Source organism: Tympanuchus pallidicinctus, unplaced genomic scaffold (genome assembly GCF_026119805.1).
Source record: "Tympanuchus pallidicinctus isolate F22 unplaced genomic scaffold, pur_lepc_1.0 scaffold3, whole genome shotgun sequence".
NCBI classification, from domain to species: Eukaryota; Metazoa; Chordata; class Aves; order Galliformes; family Phasianidae; genus Tympanuchus; species Tympanuchus pallidicinctus.
Genome location: NW_026294747.1, coordinates 26,713,842 through 26,730,936, shown reverse-complemented (window position 1 = coordinate 26,730,936; position 17,095 = coordinate 26,713,842). Strand labels below are relative to the sequence as shown.

Genomic DNA, 17,095 nt, shown 5'->3' with positions numbered 1-17,095 from the left:
TGCCGTCAGTGCAAGAGCAGGGTGGGGTTCAACAGAAGCTTTGATAGTCAGCAGCACAGAGTTGAATAAAGACCAGAGCCTTAGCATATATAGCTGGTGTCTACAAACAATTGATTAGACAGCTATGACACTGCCCACTTAGATAAGTTTTTCAAAGTCATCAGTCTGAACAAACACTTGATCCAACTATGTTTACTGGAATTTGTATGACATTTGGACCTAGTTCCTTGTTCAATATTGTTCCTCCAATGGCAAAGCTCATTATTACTATCCTGAAAGAAGCACAATTAAGAACATCCCCTCTCTTCAATAGAGATTATTCCACTGACAGGCAGAGTTTCCTCCTACTACGTACAATTGGACACTTTCAATGTGCCCAATAAGCAGGATTGCAAAACTAAGATGTGCTGGTAAAACATTAAAGCTCTCCATTCTTCTACCCTCTTCCTGCTCTTTTGGGCTATTTAAATAATCAACATGTTCTCTTAGCCAGGGACAAACAATGCAGCCAGTCACCAATTCTGGCATAAATCATCTTGCTGGAGACCCTCTCCAATTAGCTATGTGTGCAAGCAACTGTGAGCTATGGCTATGAGCCCTGAGCTCTTGAAGAGTCTGTTGTTAAAGTCTGTGGATGAACACACAGGTCTGCAAATGATAAGCTTAAACCATACTAACAACTGCTTGAGAAGGAGTTCCTTCATCATTAACAGCTATTAGCACATCCCAGTCTGACTCATCTCTTTCACCATCTGTGACAACATTCCATTGGCATGAATTCCTCATTTTTCCTTGCTTCACAATCTTCCTAGCATTCATGCATACCAACTCATAAGAACATTTTTGACCTTTGCTAATTAAAACAAAACAAAACTATCAAAATATATTTGGACTGGTCACTGTTCATAAACAGGAAATGATTTGATATTGCCACATTGGGAACCAAGAAAATAAGAACTTCTAGTGAATCACTAACTTTGACTGATTATAGATCTTTAGCAAGCAGGCAGAGATTGTAATGATGGATAACTTCTGTGTGTATACAGTATTAAATCAGTTCTTCCGTCCTAGTGTACTACACACTTATAAACAGATTCAGATAAAGAAGGCACATCAAGTGTCCTCATGAAAACTACATGGGCTATACTTCATATCTGAAAGAATTCACAAAGGCAATGTTTAAGTGACAGAAACACACCATTAATGCTGGTTTCACAAAAACATCTTCCTGTTCTCCATACCTGAGAATTAATCCGTAAGGGAGAAGTATGGAATACCTTTAAAAGGCAAGTCAAGAAATTCCAATTCCTCTCTCAATCAGAGTCTCAAGACAACAGCTTTGAGGCACACCAGGATTTTCCCCTGCTAACCCATCCCCGTCCCACAGATGGTAATGACCTCTCTGCCTACCAGCAAGGGCAAGCAGAGATCTCTTCTCCATAGAGAAAAACCACTTTTCTCTCAAGTTGTCTAACTGGTTAATACAACAAAGTTAAATTCAGAGAAAATGCATCAGCCTGTATTTAGCCTCAAGCTTCTAATTCAGACATGAAACATTTTTTACATCTCTTCAGTGTATGGAGGAACTGGTGATAGGCAGAAAAACTTTCAGAATTAAATGGAAAAATGTGACATCCGCTTTGCCAAAGACCCAGAAAATAAAATTAAATTAAAAAAAAAAAAAAGGAAAAAAAATGTATTTTAGGCACTGAAAAGAAAAAAAAAAAAACCAACACTAGAAGGCCACAGCAAAGCAAAGCTTTGGAGAACAGTTTCCACTTTGTTGCTTCTTAAATAAATCTACATTTGACAAGGAGGGGACACAACTCTGCCATCCTCCTCCCACCACTAACTCCAAGTCCAAAAGAAAATGTGGCAGGTACGGAGAAACAGAGACCTACTATTCTTTTTCTTTTGACAAAGCATCTCATTTTTAAGCTCTGCATCAGAAATGGCTACCCCTATTAAAGAGAAGCCTACAATCTCACCTCTAAAATGCTCAGTATCACTACTGTCAGAACAAATTTCAGTCAGATCAAGTAGCTGAGAGTAAATCCCTTTAACTTTAACCACTTCAAAATCAAGGGCACATTGACTTTATGGAAAAAATAAACCTGCAAGTTGGGAAAGCAGGACCTGCTTTGCAAAGAATCAGCATAGAAAGATACAGGATACTGAGTGAGCCACGAGCAAACTGTGCAACAGCAGCTGAGTCTTCATGGTTTCAGCACCTTTCTCTCTCTCTCCAGCCATCATGTATCTTTGGTGCCTTTCAAATCCAGTCCACATCTTCATACTGCAGCATTCACCTTGAACAATGGTACGTGTTCTGATGCCAGCATTTAAGCTAGCACTTAGAGCAGTACCAAAGAAAAGTGGTAAGTGGTTTCCCCGAGGGGAGAATTTTGATTGCTTTTTAAACAAAAACAAAAAACAAAACACAGCCACAGAAGCCCCTGTGCTGGACTGCATTTGTTTTATTTTCAGCTTCCTGCCATAACTCTGTGCCCTTATTCAGCTGATCAGCACTTTTACATCCCCCATATAGGATTCTTAGAAGTATTTATACACTACAAGCAATTCAGTAACAAAAACATGGCACAGCAGCACTTCAAGGAGAGGTTAATTAAGGCTTGCCAAGCAAGGAGAACTTGAACATGAAATGGGACTGGCAAAGCTGGTATGATTGCTAGGGAAAAAAAATATCACATGAAAAAAGCACTCGACTTAAATTTCTTTGCAGAACTGTTTTCTTTCAGTGGCTGGCTGGCAGACAAGCTGAGTTCTGTGGCACTCTTACTGCAATTAAGCAATGTGACAGCTCAGTTGGGACCCAGAAGCCCCACAGCATTGCAGGGACTTGGATGAAGTCTCTGCTTCTGTGAGACTTTTGGGCCTTCTGGCATTTCTACTCATTTCTCACCCTGTCCGTGCTCCCCAAACACAGCAGAGCCAACAGTAGGGAATACTGCCCCTCTGTAATACTTCCCCTTTTCCGCCTATGGTACTGTCTTTACCAACATAGTGTGTGACCTGCGTGCCTTTTGTGTATCAGCTCACAACAGCCTGAGGTGAAGCGTAAGCACAGCTGCATGACCTGTTTTCTACATTCACTATAAACCATTCTGGTTATTTACACAATAAAAGCAGGAATATATCCACATAATCATGGATTACGACTCACCTTCCACAATTAAATCTCTGAACTATATACTCAAATTCTGTATTATGCTTGCTATTTAGAAAGAAAAAAGAAGTGAAAGAAATCATAAGCATTACAACTTTTATCCCTGTTCCTTTGTTATTTTATCATATTAATCGTTTAGACCTTTACTGAAGCAGGCTGAGAAGAAATGAATGCAAAAGACCCTTAAGGGTAACTGTGAACCCTCCATTTCATGGTGTTGTATTTGGACTCGTATATAGCCTAGGTACTTAAATGAAACACTTACTAAATATTTTGCCTGTTAACCAAGCAATTTCTTTCAGACTGCAGTTCCGCACCCAAGAATCCTCATGCTAACAACTTTTAGTATCAGACTGCCACTATTTCAATTGTTCTAAATTAAAAAATATAAAAATAATAATTTTAAAAAGTGTTCTCCTACACTAACTAGTGGAAAATAACCACTGCATCATCTAATGTAGACTACTTCCAAATTAACTTGGAAGCTTGATGTTCAACTGATGTTAGTAATATACCTTGAAAACCATCTCTCAACCAGTCCTGACTGTTGCCCAAATTCCCCCACCCCAAGGAGTGTTCTTGAACAGAGTTCAGACATTGTTTCCTTTAAATCTCACTTGCATTTCTTTAGAAGAATACTTACACAAATGCTATGAATAAGAACAAACAGGTTTCTCCAGCACTTCTTTTCTCAGCCTGCTCAAAGCCTTTCCCAATCTTTTTTTTCCAAGTATGTTGCTAGCCACTGATATAGAGACAAGTACAGCTATCTTTCTAAAACTCTGCCTGCCTCTGCAAAACTAGCTTGCTTTTTGCTTGTTTTCTTTGGGAAGATCATGATCCAGCGGAATCATGACAGGCTTAGTTAGCATGACCTGCATTCAGCTGAACTTTCCCAAGTACTGGATGCACTGTCATCTGGCTGGTGATCTCCAGCCAAGATCTGTTTATCCCTCCCATCCAACTCATAGCAGGAGACGGGTACAGACGTAATGTGGACTGATGCTCTCTAACAGCTGGAAGCCTCTTTTCTCTCACCACCACCCATGATCAGGAAACTGGGAAGGTGAGGCACAGACACATCACAATGGACAGATGTGGAGCTCTGAGTTATCATGACTGCACCAGGGAGTCTTCAAAGACATGCCCCAGGCTGGAGGCCAGACAAGACTGCTATAAAGAGTGTAGCATCCTGCTTAACATACTGATACTCAGAGCATTGATTCTAGGACATCTCTGGGCTAAGTTTGGAGCTGATCAGAGCTTGAGGCTGTCAAACTGAACAGCCTCAGCCACATCAGATGAGAAAAGGCTCACACTTGGTGTTCCAGTCATATGTCCTACACCAGGAGCACCAGTCAGAAAGAGGGCTGTCACACAGCTGCCAATGTCTGTTTCCAAAAAGGAAAGAAAAGGACTAAGTAACAGCAAGTCCAACAGTTGGTTCAGTGCATAAGTCAAAATCTGACATAACTTCTAACCACCTAAAGGGACATCGCTGAATTAACAAATATCAGTATTTGCTGATACAAGGCAAAAGCAGCAGTTTTCTAAGAATAATTGCTTTTGTGTCATTGCAAAAAATGCAAGCCAGGCCCAAATGTTAGGCTGCTGAGAGTTAGTGAAGAGGGATGAGAGGGAAGAGAACCTTACCAAAGCAATACTTGGCTGGAAGACATGCCCAGTGAGTGAGAAAGCAGAAACAGTGCCTACTGACAGAGGTTTTACGTTGCACACAAGCACAAAAGCTTGGCAAATAACTGCCAATCAACACAAGGCAATTTGAGTAATTATCCTGCATACTTAGCACAGTTAGCCTCCCTTAATAAGAGCACTATTCCTGGAAAGCTGGGTTTAGCAGTCAAATGAGAGACACACAGCTCTGCCTATAGTGAAATTTGCCAGAATCAGTTACAGGTGCAGCAGCAAAAACAAAAGCTCTCCAGAATGACAAGGAAAGCCATGGTTCAAGTCCGCACAGCACTGCTCTTCATTTGAGTCAGTGCACACTCCCACAGATCCTTTTTCGAGAAAGCTTGAATGGCATGGAGTATCCCTCAGCTGCATGCAAGGTAACAGCCAGAGCTCTTAAAAGGAAGCATTTTGAGAAGGCAGCACAGATGAAGCATCAGTCTACCTAAAGCTAGTCACAAGGAAAGCTAAGACTCTCCTTCAGACTTCTCCATAGAAATGTTCTCTTGGGACCACAGCTGTGGGACACAGTCCCATAAAGCGATGTCAACAAGTTGGGAAAGAGGAGGAGAGTGAGACTAATAAACTCACCTAATTAAATTACAATGGTAATATACTACTATCCTTGTATCTTCTTCTTCCAGGAAGAAAGCTGATGACGTTTAACAACCACTCGGATGGAATCTACTTAGCACTGTGCAGCATGCTGATACATGGTTTATTGAAAAAGGATGCTATATGGTGCCAAAGAGTGACTGGGGCTGGCAGGAATATCAGGGTCCATCTGACCCAACCGCTGCTCCAGCAGGGGCACCCAGAGTGGGGTGCCCAGGCCATGTCCAGGCAGCTTTTGAATACTTCCAAGAAAGACACTCCACAGCCTCCGGGTATCTTGTGCCAGTGCTCAACCATCAAAACGTGTCTGTTAAATATACAAAGAATCCAATAATTAGAAGATGCCAACAGTTATTTAAAAAAAAAATAAAATCATAACCATGTTGGGACACTGCCTCTGTATCAAATTCCATTCAGTATTTTCACCAGTGGTCTGGCAGGAGACAAAAATCAGTATCACTACAGATATTGGGCTGAGCAAATTATACCACAGACAAGACAGACAAATATCTTGTAATCTATATCTGTTACTAAGCACAACCAATTCATATAAGATATGCATGAATTCAACAAAACACAAATACTGATACTCTTACTCACACCATGTAGGTCACATCTGGGCACAGTGGTGGATTTAGAAGTCAAAACTCAAATGGCAATTAACACAAATTTCTAGTGTCACACAATGATCAAACAGCACTGCTTTTCTGGTATATAAAATGAAAAGAAGTGAATTTCTCTATGTGGCAATGGCATTTGTACTGTGATCTACAGGTTCTGCACTGCACTTCAGAAAACAAAAGAATACGGGGAAAAGAGTCTATCATTTCTAAGAGATTTGTAAAAGTTATTTCATACAAACCAGTTCTTATAAGTTGGCTGAAAATCCTAATGGATTCCATCGGCTTAATTTCTTAGAAGTGATATGTGAAAAGTAAAACAATTACAAAACACAAGCCCTCTCACAGGGAAAAAAACATCAGTTATTAGAGGGCTCTTTCATAACACCTAACAAGCCAGTTGCTGGAATCTGAAGGCAAACTGAAGTAAGATATCTTTTCCTCTCATATGCTCCCTTTCGGTTTGTTTAGTTAAGAAGTGCCAGAAGCAGCGCATCTTCCTATCTTCAAATCAAGCCTGGCTTCTCTTTCTCACTGTTATGCCTAAGTCAAATATACGTCACTAGTGTATATAGTTCAGGAAACCTGGTGAGACATAAATGCCTGGAATATACAGGAAGCCAATTAAATTAAGTGGATTAGCTTTACGCTATGTATATGAAAACTCACGTCTCAGCAGGTCAATAAGTTCACAGTAAGGGAGGGAATTGAAGAAAATGAGAAAGAAACAAGGATTGAAGAGTTTCAGCTGTTCTAAGTGTTCTCCTTAGCATTCTCTCTCATTTTTTGCATTTTTAGCTTTTTTCTTTTCATCATTAGCTTTTTTCTTTTCATTTAATTCATTTCTTCAGTCATGACAGAAAATTTTATACACAGTGTTCAGAATAGAGACAAAACTCAAGACTACAGGAACTGAGAGGAGAAAGAAACTGTGGAAAGCACAGAAAGTTTAGGTGGTACAGCCTAGATGCGGAGGTACAGAAATACGTGCCACAGCTCACAGGGCTGTTTTGAGATTAAGGTGTTCTTTTCAATAAATGGGACATGATGTGGTTAGGGATTGGAATGCGGATCGTTTGGTGGTACCCACATACATTTTTGAAGAAGGCAGAGAAAGTTAGTCCTGAGGGTTAGATTGGTTAAATAAAAGCCACTATTCTGGAAAAGGCTACTTCTGGAAAAGCCACCAAGTTAATGCCACGGTATTAAAATAATTCAAATAATTGTGGAAAAGGAATTCAAAGGAATAGCATGCACCAAAAGGCTTTCAGCTGCTCAGTAAGCCACGTGAATTATTTGGGCACAAGAGATAAGCCCCCAAGCCCCCCCACATAATTTAATAAACTGCCTGCAGAACAGATGGCAATCATGCCTGAAGAGCACAAAACAATAAAAATAAAAAAGGCTGTGTTTTATCTGCTGACTTCAATGGTAAAAGAGCAAATAACCTCCTCCTTAACTCCTCATTTTCCTCAGCTTGCTCCACACTCCTGTCTTACAGAGAGATGAGACTCACTCCAGGGCTAAGAGAAAGTTTGTCTCCAAGACTTTCTCTTGCTCTCTGCACCTTTATTTTCACAGTTGGAATAAACAGCATCAAGATGCAGTTGCCCTCTTTAATACATGCAGGCTCTACACGGACACCACAGCCAAACATTCAGAGCAGGTCACACAGGCACAATGCTTCTTGCTGCATCTGCAAAAATCCATCCCTCACACAGTCCAACATAGCTGGTGCGCAGGCCAACTGCATGCATCGGCCCATCAAACTACCATGTATCAAGTCTGTTCATAAGGTTCACCAAGAACACAGGGAAAATTCCTCCTGCTTTCTCCTCTCTTTACACGAGAGCAGTTTACATGCCAGGCTAAGATTTCACACGGCCCGACTGATCTGAACCTCTGTGGTGATTGAGGAACATCATGCATAACAACACACCGCTTTTACTTCTTGTGGATGGCAAGACTACAGCTTTGTGCAAACACACAACAATTCCAAATGCATCGTCAATGTCCTGCTAAAATAACGAAGAAGAGAGAAAAGTAAAGCACTGAGACACCAGTTTTTCTTTGTTTGAATATATATATTGCATATATGATTTTTCTTTGATTATCATACAGACCAGATCATGCAGTGTGCTTTTCTTTTACAAAAATAACAACAAGAAAAAAACATTCTTTCTTGGAGACAAGAGAAACAGGTCTTACTCTACAGAGTCCAGGTCAGCTGGGGCATTTAAAACTATTCCAATCACAGTGAGAAGATGAGTCTCTGCAGGTAAACTCAGTAACATATTTTCCAGAGAAAGAACCTGCCCCTCAGCTGTATTTGCTAAACCTTACCCTGTCTCACACTCACCACCCTATCTCCTGAGCCTGAGGATCACATCAGTCTTCACAGCAAGTCATAGCCAGGACGATCCCAGACTGCTCTCAGCTTTCCCTCTTTCAATCACTGTAAGATTTTCTGACTGCAGAAAGCAAGTTAGCTGCTACAGAAAAGCAGTATTCCCCTTACAGAAAAAAAAAAACAAACCAACAAACTCACAACAGAAACTTTTCACCCAAAAGATGCAGATTTCAATCAGCTTGAAGGATGGAGGTGCTACTGCTTCATTACTACTTGAAAGACTTCTGCAGCTTCAGCATGATCATATCTCTTGCCATTACTTATTCTTGTGTTTCAATTGTCCGCACATCTCTCTCTGCTACACTAGCAATTTGTGGAAAGCATCCTCTTACAACTTGGATTCAAAAATGGACAGTATTCTGACAACAAAAGTCTTTCTCTAGCAGTGGACCGTCTTCTGTATTTCCAGAACTGGTAGAATACCTCACCAGTTCTGTACATTAGTGTTAAATCAGCAGTTATACCGAGGATTTTACCTGTAAAACTGTAGATCAGACTTCATACATATTTCTTAAGGCATTTATTTAGTACAACAACAAGAACAAAAGCCAACAGAAAAAAATAAGATAGCCTCTGCATTATTTCTCTTTATTCATGGTTCAGGTATGGATCATTAGTTCCAAGAGAAATTCAGTGGGAACGAAGCAAAGCCTCTAGTAAGAGTATTTGATTTAAACCCGTCCCACCCACCCTCCCAACCTCTTTATAAAGAATCACATCCTAAAACATGGAATAGATGTGTGTTTGAAAGTTCATGGTGCAAATGGAAGGAGATGGCTAAAAACTTCTCAGATGAGTTAAAGACAACACAACAGCCATCCCACTAAATACATGAACACAGTCATCTCCTTTCCCCTGCTCCTTTCTGCTTACTCTGCAATAAATCAATATATAAAGAACACCAGCAGCAACTTTACGGTAGACAATGATCCTCTTTGACATCAGTCTGAGATAAGATCGTTAATCTCTATCTTTAAATTACATCATAGCTGTAAAATACGCAGTGATCTCCAAAGCGTGTACTCTTCACATCCGGTGTCGATACCTCAACAAGATCCAGACTGCTGCTGCAGCGAGTGCCAGGCCTGGAACAAGAATGGCTGCTAGGGGAAGCCCACCTGAGTCTCCACCACCTCGATGACCCGCTGGGCCATTTTCTGGCTTCAACTACAAGGAAGAACAAAGCATTTGTGTCAGAGAGCACACTGCAGCCTGCGCTTCTGTGTCAGGACCAGCTGGCTCTGTAAGGACATGCAAGACGGCTTCCCCAGCTGCCTGAGCTCACACGGGAGGGTTAGAACAGCTTCAGGTGGACTGAGCTTTACTACAGTACCCAGACATTAGCAGGCACCTCTTCCTTCAGTAGTTTCTTCTGCTTTTCCCATCTGCCAGATACAAAGTTCCAGAATATTTACTCCTTCATTAAGGGAGTAGGAAAGGGGTCTCATCCCACCACCTCCCATCAGCATGCTTCAAGCTGGCCAGTATCTTCTTCATCAACTTCAATGCTTGCCAGGGATATTCAAGTGGCAGCAGCAGATTAAGGATTCCTCCCTTTTTATGTCCAAAACAGTGCCAATACATTTACAGTACTGCAGCAAACGTTCCTTTGTGCTGGGTACACACACACCTCACCACTAACATGAACTCTAAAACAGGGAAGTTTTGTCTCCAGTTAGATTTTGGCTTCTGAAAGCAAACTGGAGAACCTGAGATTCTGCCTTCACAGGCAAACCTTGGCCTCTGAGAAAGGAGATCTGCAAGAAAACACAGCATAGTGCAGCAAAAAGAAAGACCCAGGGACTCCTCACACCTCAGCACTTCACTAATACACTGATAAACAAGTAATCCATGGCATGGACACAGCACTCATTGACTAAGGGAGGCCACTGGTCAGACAAATTCTTTATATGCATAACTTACACTGGGCACCTGGACACTGCATTTTTCTGCTTCATAAAAGGGAGAAGTAACAAGCAGAGAAACCAGTCTAAATTGAGCCAGAAACAAGCCTAGGAAGCAGGTTAAACATACCCTGTGCTGAATTTTCAGAGACACATCATAGCCTGCATTTTTGAACAGTTCCACAGCATCCATGTGTCGCAAATTCTTCAAGTCTCTGCCATTGATCTAGCAAAAAAAAAAAAAAAAAAAGAAAAAAAAAAGAAAAGAAAAGGAGAACCAACTGCTAAAGGGTACGGATAGGAGATAGGAGATAAAAATCTTCCTCTTCCACATAATTCTGCCACTGAGGGCATGAAACACAACAGATACCAACACCAATATTCATCCATTCATATTACAAATGCATTTTAAGGTTGGGAGATAACATGAGAAACTTCAAGACAAAAAATTGAGGTGTTGAAAAAAATACTGCCTAGTAAAAAAAACAGGCCAAAAGACAACAGCTGTGTCAATAGCAGCTTCTTATGTTGTAGCTTTACTGAAAATAAATCAAAGGTGTAACTGTGATAGCTAATGAAAATAAAAGAGCAGTGACAGCAAAATTATTATTACTGTTAAGAGAGCATCCTTCCCACATTGGATCCTCTACTGGTATGTTTTTGAAATGTTTTCTTTGGAAGACTGATGAAAACATAAATTTAAAAGCATAATGATGTTAAAAAATAAAAGACACACATGTTGGCATCTCCTTTGAAATGCTAGGAATTCTCTAAATAATTTCTCACAGCAGAAGGTTTTATAGCCTGTTTTATTTCATTCACTAAATAATGATACTCAACCCATTTTTTCCTTGCTGTTTCATCACCATTACCTCTAATTGCATCCCTTGAGATCACACCCAATTCCTTCTCCCTCTTGACACCCAGACTCCCCAAACACACGTACAAAAATATTAAACTGTCAAGAAAATAACAGATGGTATCCTGTGGTTTAATTTAATGTCAGTTTCTGGATCAGTAACAGGCTCTAACTAGTACAAGGCATTCAATTCATTTACAGAGACTAAAAAGTTCACATATGGAACATAATTAAGTATAAAATAAAACTAAAGAGCACTCAAAGATCATATATCACACTAGGAGAAGCTTCACTCATCGCTTTTGAAAGCGTATTGTATGACTGAGAATAGTTCCAAGAACTGGGGGGACTCAAAGTCAGATACTTTAAAGCATTCATCTGAAAGGAGGAACAGTCTGTATTACTCCTGATGAGTTGCAGTGGAGTTCTACGGACTAGAAGCGTTATGACCTAAAAATCCTCCTGAGCAGAAGGATTGGTAGTCACAGAATACTAGTGAAAAAAAATGTAGAGGTGGAAGACCAATTCTTTTATTTATATGTGTGTAAACAATGATCCTCTGTGAGCATCAGAAGGCATGACGAAGTCTAAAATGTCAGGGAGGCAAGTTACAGAGGAAATAGAAATGCAGCACCAAGAAGCATCTCTGAGAACAAATCGGGAGGGCTGAAGAGATGGACCCACGCATAGAGGCACTCATCTCCCTGGTGCTCAGGCTCTCCCACATCCCCACAATGATTTCTCCACAGCTCTGCATCAACTGCATTCATCACATCCTTCCTCCTCTGGTGGCAAACCTGCATGTCCTATCCCATCACTGAACACAGTACCTCAAGATCACGCAGGACAGAAGAAAGGGCTTACCGCCAGAATTTTATCTCCTTCTTGTAATCGGCCATCGAGGTGAGCTGGCCCATCCTTTTTGATCCGGCTGACATAGATGCTGCTGTCATTAGAAATGACCTGCTGATCTGTACCACCAACAATGTTGAAGCCCAGCCCTAAGGTAAGCCAGAGAGAAAGCTGGTAAGAAAACACTCTAAGCTCCAGGCATTCTTGCTGCTGTTGGGAAGTGTGCCCACCCACACTGCCTGTTAGCTCCACCACACTGAAATTCACAGCACACAGATCAGTACCGTCCTTCCCAACCATCTTTGTCTAAAGAAGACAATTAGTTCTTCAAAGCAGAGGAGAGACTCTGAGTGCTTCATTCCGCAAAGCGTCAGCTGAGAAATACTGCAGAGCACATCTTCACTTCTAGGATGTCAGCTCGGCCCTCAGCAGGAATTCACCTCTTCAGCGCAGAATGAAAGGAAACAGAAGCATTCTGCATTTCACAGGAGGCTGCAGCAAAACCTTGGAGCAAAAAGGAATCACGCCTCACAAGTTTCAGGAGTTGAGAGTCAGAGTCAGGGAAGGCAAGGAGCACCAGTCCCTGTCTACAGATGAGGAAATGGGCACGAGGAGCCATGCTGCCAGCCTGAGGACAGCTCAACAGCTCCCATCTGCACCTACAGGGCTGGGACTGGCAGCCTTTCCCTCCAAGAGTCACAGCAGGTCAGACACAGCTTGTTCAGATTTTATGTATTCATTTTGTTCTGTTTCAGGAGTTCAAAACATGACAGGAAACAAAAGTTCCAGGAATTAAAGTAAAACAAAAAGAAATACACATACATTATGTAGAACTGATGTCCACACTTTTGTTTTGTGTGGTTCTTTAAAACAAGCCTTGTATACAGAAAACTGGCTGGACCCAACAGCTGGATTCAAGCACAATTAAAGACTACGTCTTCTGGTTTCCTCAAAATCCAGAAGAACAAACTGAATTCAGCATCTGGAAAACCACATTCTGTACTGCACATGCAGCTGGGCTTCCCTTTCAAGAGTAAAATACGTTAAGGGATGGGTAAGATTCCTAAAAGGAGACTTGTGGGGAAAAAAAAAGAAATACAGTATATCAAAGTGAATTGAGGAAAAAACAAAACAAATAAACAAACAAAAAACCACTTTATTTCTCTGATATAACGCAGTCATCCAAACCCTACTGTCAAGGACAGCTGAAGGCAAATTCTTTCCACATTCAGCCAGGCTGGTTTGTTTTTCCTTTCTCTCTCTTGTTCTCCCAAAGTTGGGACTTGAAATACTGGGAAGCAGAGTAGAAAGTGAAAGGGAAAAAACACATCATGCCTGCTGGGAAACAGTATTTTTAATTAGTCACGAGGGACCAAAGGTTGCATGACATGAGTCACGGCGTAAGCGTGCATCCACAGCTAGGAAGCAGAGAAATATTAACAGTGACCTTGACACCTGTGCTGTTTTGTTTTGCTCCCTCCTATTCCTGGCAGCTTCAGACAAATGAGGAAGAAGATGGGAGGAACAATAGAGTGACGAAACACTGACTTTTCAGCTGGAGTAATATTTATTACAAGGAGCACTTGAGCACAACTGCACACTCTTCAATGGGAATTAAAAAAAAAAAAAGTAAAAACATCCACAATGATTTGCCATGAAGCTTCAGGGAAATCAATACTATAGAAAATATGAGTTTTAATCAATGTTTACTAAAAAAACAGAAAGAAGGAATCTAGCTTTCAGAGAATAATGATTCTCTCTCTGTTTTGATATGTCTGTGTATATATATTTAAAAAACAACACAATATGAGCAAAAATATATTTTACAAGTTTTCACCCATGGTTACCAAAACAACCTAAAGCCATTGTTTGCATCAGCAGGGAGAAGACAAAGAAAGGAGTTCTGTGAGGCAGCAATGCGTGTCACTGAGTTAAAGACCCGCAGGACTCACTGCAGGGCTTTTTCTCCCCTGCACTTAAACTTCCAGCCTGGCTAAAAATACCTTCTTTGCCTTCCCTTCAGCTTTTTTGCTGTTCTCCTCCTTCCAGCTTATGTATTAAGAGACTGAGTATAACCAGGAGAAAGAGAGGAAGGGGAAGAAGAGAGCATGCGGCATTAAGCTCCTCACCTACAAGAGGCAAGAAATGCAATGATCAAGCTTTAACAGAAGACGTGGGTGTACCTTCTGAACTTTCCATGCCTCCTTTACCCCCTAAAAACATAAAAATTCCCTCTAACAATATTCAAAAACAACCCATGATTTATAGGATCTTTAGATACTGAAGAATACGAACTACAAATTGAATCTGCAAAGTTATTTAGTTTTTCATTAAACCAGACTTTTCCTCCTCCCTTCAGCTTAATAAATCAGAAGGAAATATGAAAGAGACTTATACAAACAGTTTTGCTTCTATAAATATGTTCAGCCCCTCAGAAACTTCTGCCAGAGATGTTTATCATCAGTTATATTCTAGAAAACTAGACGCTCAAAACTCAGATTAGAGAGATTGTAGGATTACGCTCTGCTTCACAGGTTTGTTGCTTCAACAGAAATGAATGACAAGTGATACAAGATCACAAGGGGCTGCATAAAAAACAGACGGCTCATCCTACTGACTGCACAGGTGCTGCTCACAGGAATCAGATCTACATTCCAGTAGCCATGGTGAAGACCTCTCAACTCTGTCCTTCAACACCCTTTTCCTGCTCCTCAAGATTTTAAGTGAAATGTTTCCAAACGCATGGAAGGAACTTCAAGACAGAACTTCGTTTTTGTTGGTTGAGGCTCACAACCACACCAGCACAGCTGCACAGGTCTCAGAGCAGTCACTCCTCCTACAGCCACAAGGCACAGGGTGCCTGCTCGTGGTGGGGCCAAGTCTGATCCTGCAGATCACTACCAGGAGACCAGAAGCAGCACAGAAGTGGAGTTCCTCTTGCAAAGAGTCTGCCATGATCCTAACTGCCTGCAGGTATCCAACCCCATTGCTCAGACCAGTCTGCCAGAAGTTCTCTGAGGCAGGAGGATGGGGGAAACCACAATATCTGTTATGTTATGACCACGGGATGAGCAGGGGAGGCCATCTACCTCCCCAGGGTCAGTCAGAATGGCTCTAGCTGTGAAGATGTCAGTGCTGCAGCTCACGGTGAGGCACAACAAGGCAAAGCTGGCCCATGGCCATGTGCTGCAGCCGGGCTGGTTTCATTCACCCCTGTTTTAATTAAAGGCCTCATACATCAAAGCTCTGCCTTCAGAAGTTCCCCAGAGTTTGCGACGCTTCAGATCCAGGATTTCGCTTCAGTTCGGGGCGTTTGCCCCTAACTTTCTGCACCACTGACAATGCTGCTTTAGTGCTGTAACTGAGCCAGCAAGCGTCTAAAGGCCTGGCCACCGCCACGGGACCGACACAGGGAAAAGCAAAGCCAAACAACACCTCCCAGCCTTCCCCATCCCCCTTCCCTCACAGAAAGCTCAGCACCACCCCAGCCGAACTCAGAGCTTCGTTTCGGCCTCCGCGAGCTGCCTTTACGAGGTACCGCAGCCCACAAGCCGTAGGAACGCCCCTGGTTCTGGGCGCCCAGCAGCGCTGCAGGGCAGCACACCTGTCGCTTCACTGGACAGCACGAGCAGCCGCGCAGACCTCCTGAAAGCCGCCTCGCTTCCAGCCAAGAAGCCGACGGCGTTTCTCCGCTCTGTTATCGCGGAAGACCAAGTCCGACGGCGTCGCCTCCCGCTCACACAGCTCGCAGTCCCCTTCCGGAGCAACGTGCTCGGCACGGCGCCGCCGGCACAGCCCCGGCGCCGCGCTGCCCGGCCGGACGCCGCTCCCGCAGGGCTCGAGGCTCCCCCCCCCCGCCCCTCGGCGGCACCTCCGACGCCGGGCCGTGTCCCCCTTCCCCCCCTCCCCATCCACGGAAGGGGCGGCCGAGGTGCCGGCCCGCTCTCCCTCCCCTCCCCCCCCGCCTCGGCGCGGCCCCACGCGGAGCGCGGCCGCCCCGGCCTCACCTGAGGGTCCCCGGGTGAGCCGGATCACCTCCTCGGAAACGCCGCCGCCCGCCACGCTGCCGTTCATGCTGCAGCCTGAAGGTGAAGTCGGCTGGCGAGGCAACCGCTTTCGTTTCCTCGGCCGCCGGCGCAGGGCCGCGCCGCGGAGCGCTGGGAGTTGTAGTCCGCCCGGGAAGGGAAGGGACGGGCCGGGCCCGGCGGCCGCCGCAGCCCGCGAGCGGCCCGCTGCCGGCAGTGCCTCGCGCCCGCCGTGGGGCTCGCTGAGGGCGCGCGAGCTGCCGCGGCTGGACGGCCCCGGGGCGGGCGGGCTGGCGGTGGCGGTTAGCTCTGCCCGCGTCCGGTTAAAGCGTTAAAAAAAGGCAGTTAACGGTTTGCTGACAATCAGCAACAGCAACGATTGTTCAGCTAGCAGACAAGTGGATTGTTTTACAGCCTTTCCTACAGAAATGCCCCTCCTTCAGAATAACATTCTCACTGTTAAAATACAGCTTCTTCTTTCTGCTGCGCTAGAGGAGAGTTCTAGACATTGCTTTAATGCACATAATAAAGCACTGAACGGTGTTCCCAGATCCCTCATGCTTTCTCATAAATGACACGTTTTACATCTTATTAAAAGAAATGCTTCTGTGCGACATGTTGTAGAGCTTTGGCAGCATATTTGCTAACAGTCCCCAAAGCAATCACAGAGTAAAACAAGAGAAAGGCACCGAGGTAGGCAGATATAAAGCATCTGTCAAAGAGCACAGGAGTTGTGAGGGTGGGAGAGCTGCAGAACAGCCCTAACTATTTTAGAAGTGCACTGAACTTGTGCAGCCTCATAGATTGCTTGTTCTTGCAGCAGTAAAATCCACAGCGCTTCTCTGGAGGACCCAGCAGTACAGACACTGCGTACTCACCGCTCACTGAGCGCTTCATTTTTAAGAACCCAAGGTACAAACCGAGAGCAGCA

At 43.3% G+C, this 17,095-nt stretch overlaps 1 protein-coding gene across 1 annotated transcript; it reads right to left on the bottom strand.

The window, feature by feature from the left end:
• Window positions 1–8,177: 8,177 nt before the first annotated feature.
• On the bottom strand, window positions 8,178–16,363 carry SYNJ2BP (synaptojanin 2 binding protein). Its single transcript, XM_052693671.1, has 4 exons — window positions 16,147–16,363; window positions 12,152–12,288; window positions 10,559–10,654; window positions 8,178–9,691 (listed from the first exon to the last, which is right to left on the bottom strand). The coding sequence occupies exons 1-4, from the start codon at window positions 16,211–16,213 to the stop codon at window positions 9,551–9,553; spliced, it is 441 nt and encodes a 146-aa protein (XP_052549631.1). The 5' UTR covers window positions 16,214–16,363; the 3' UTR covers window positions 8,178–9,550.
• Window positions 16,364–17,095: the final 732 nt, after the last annotated feature.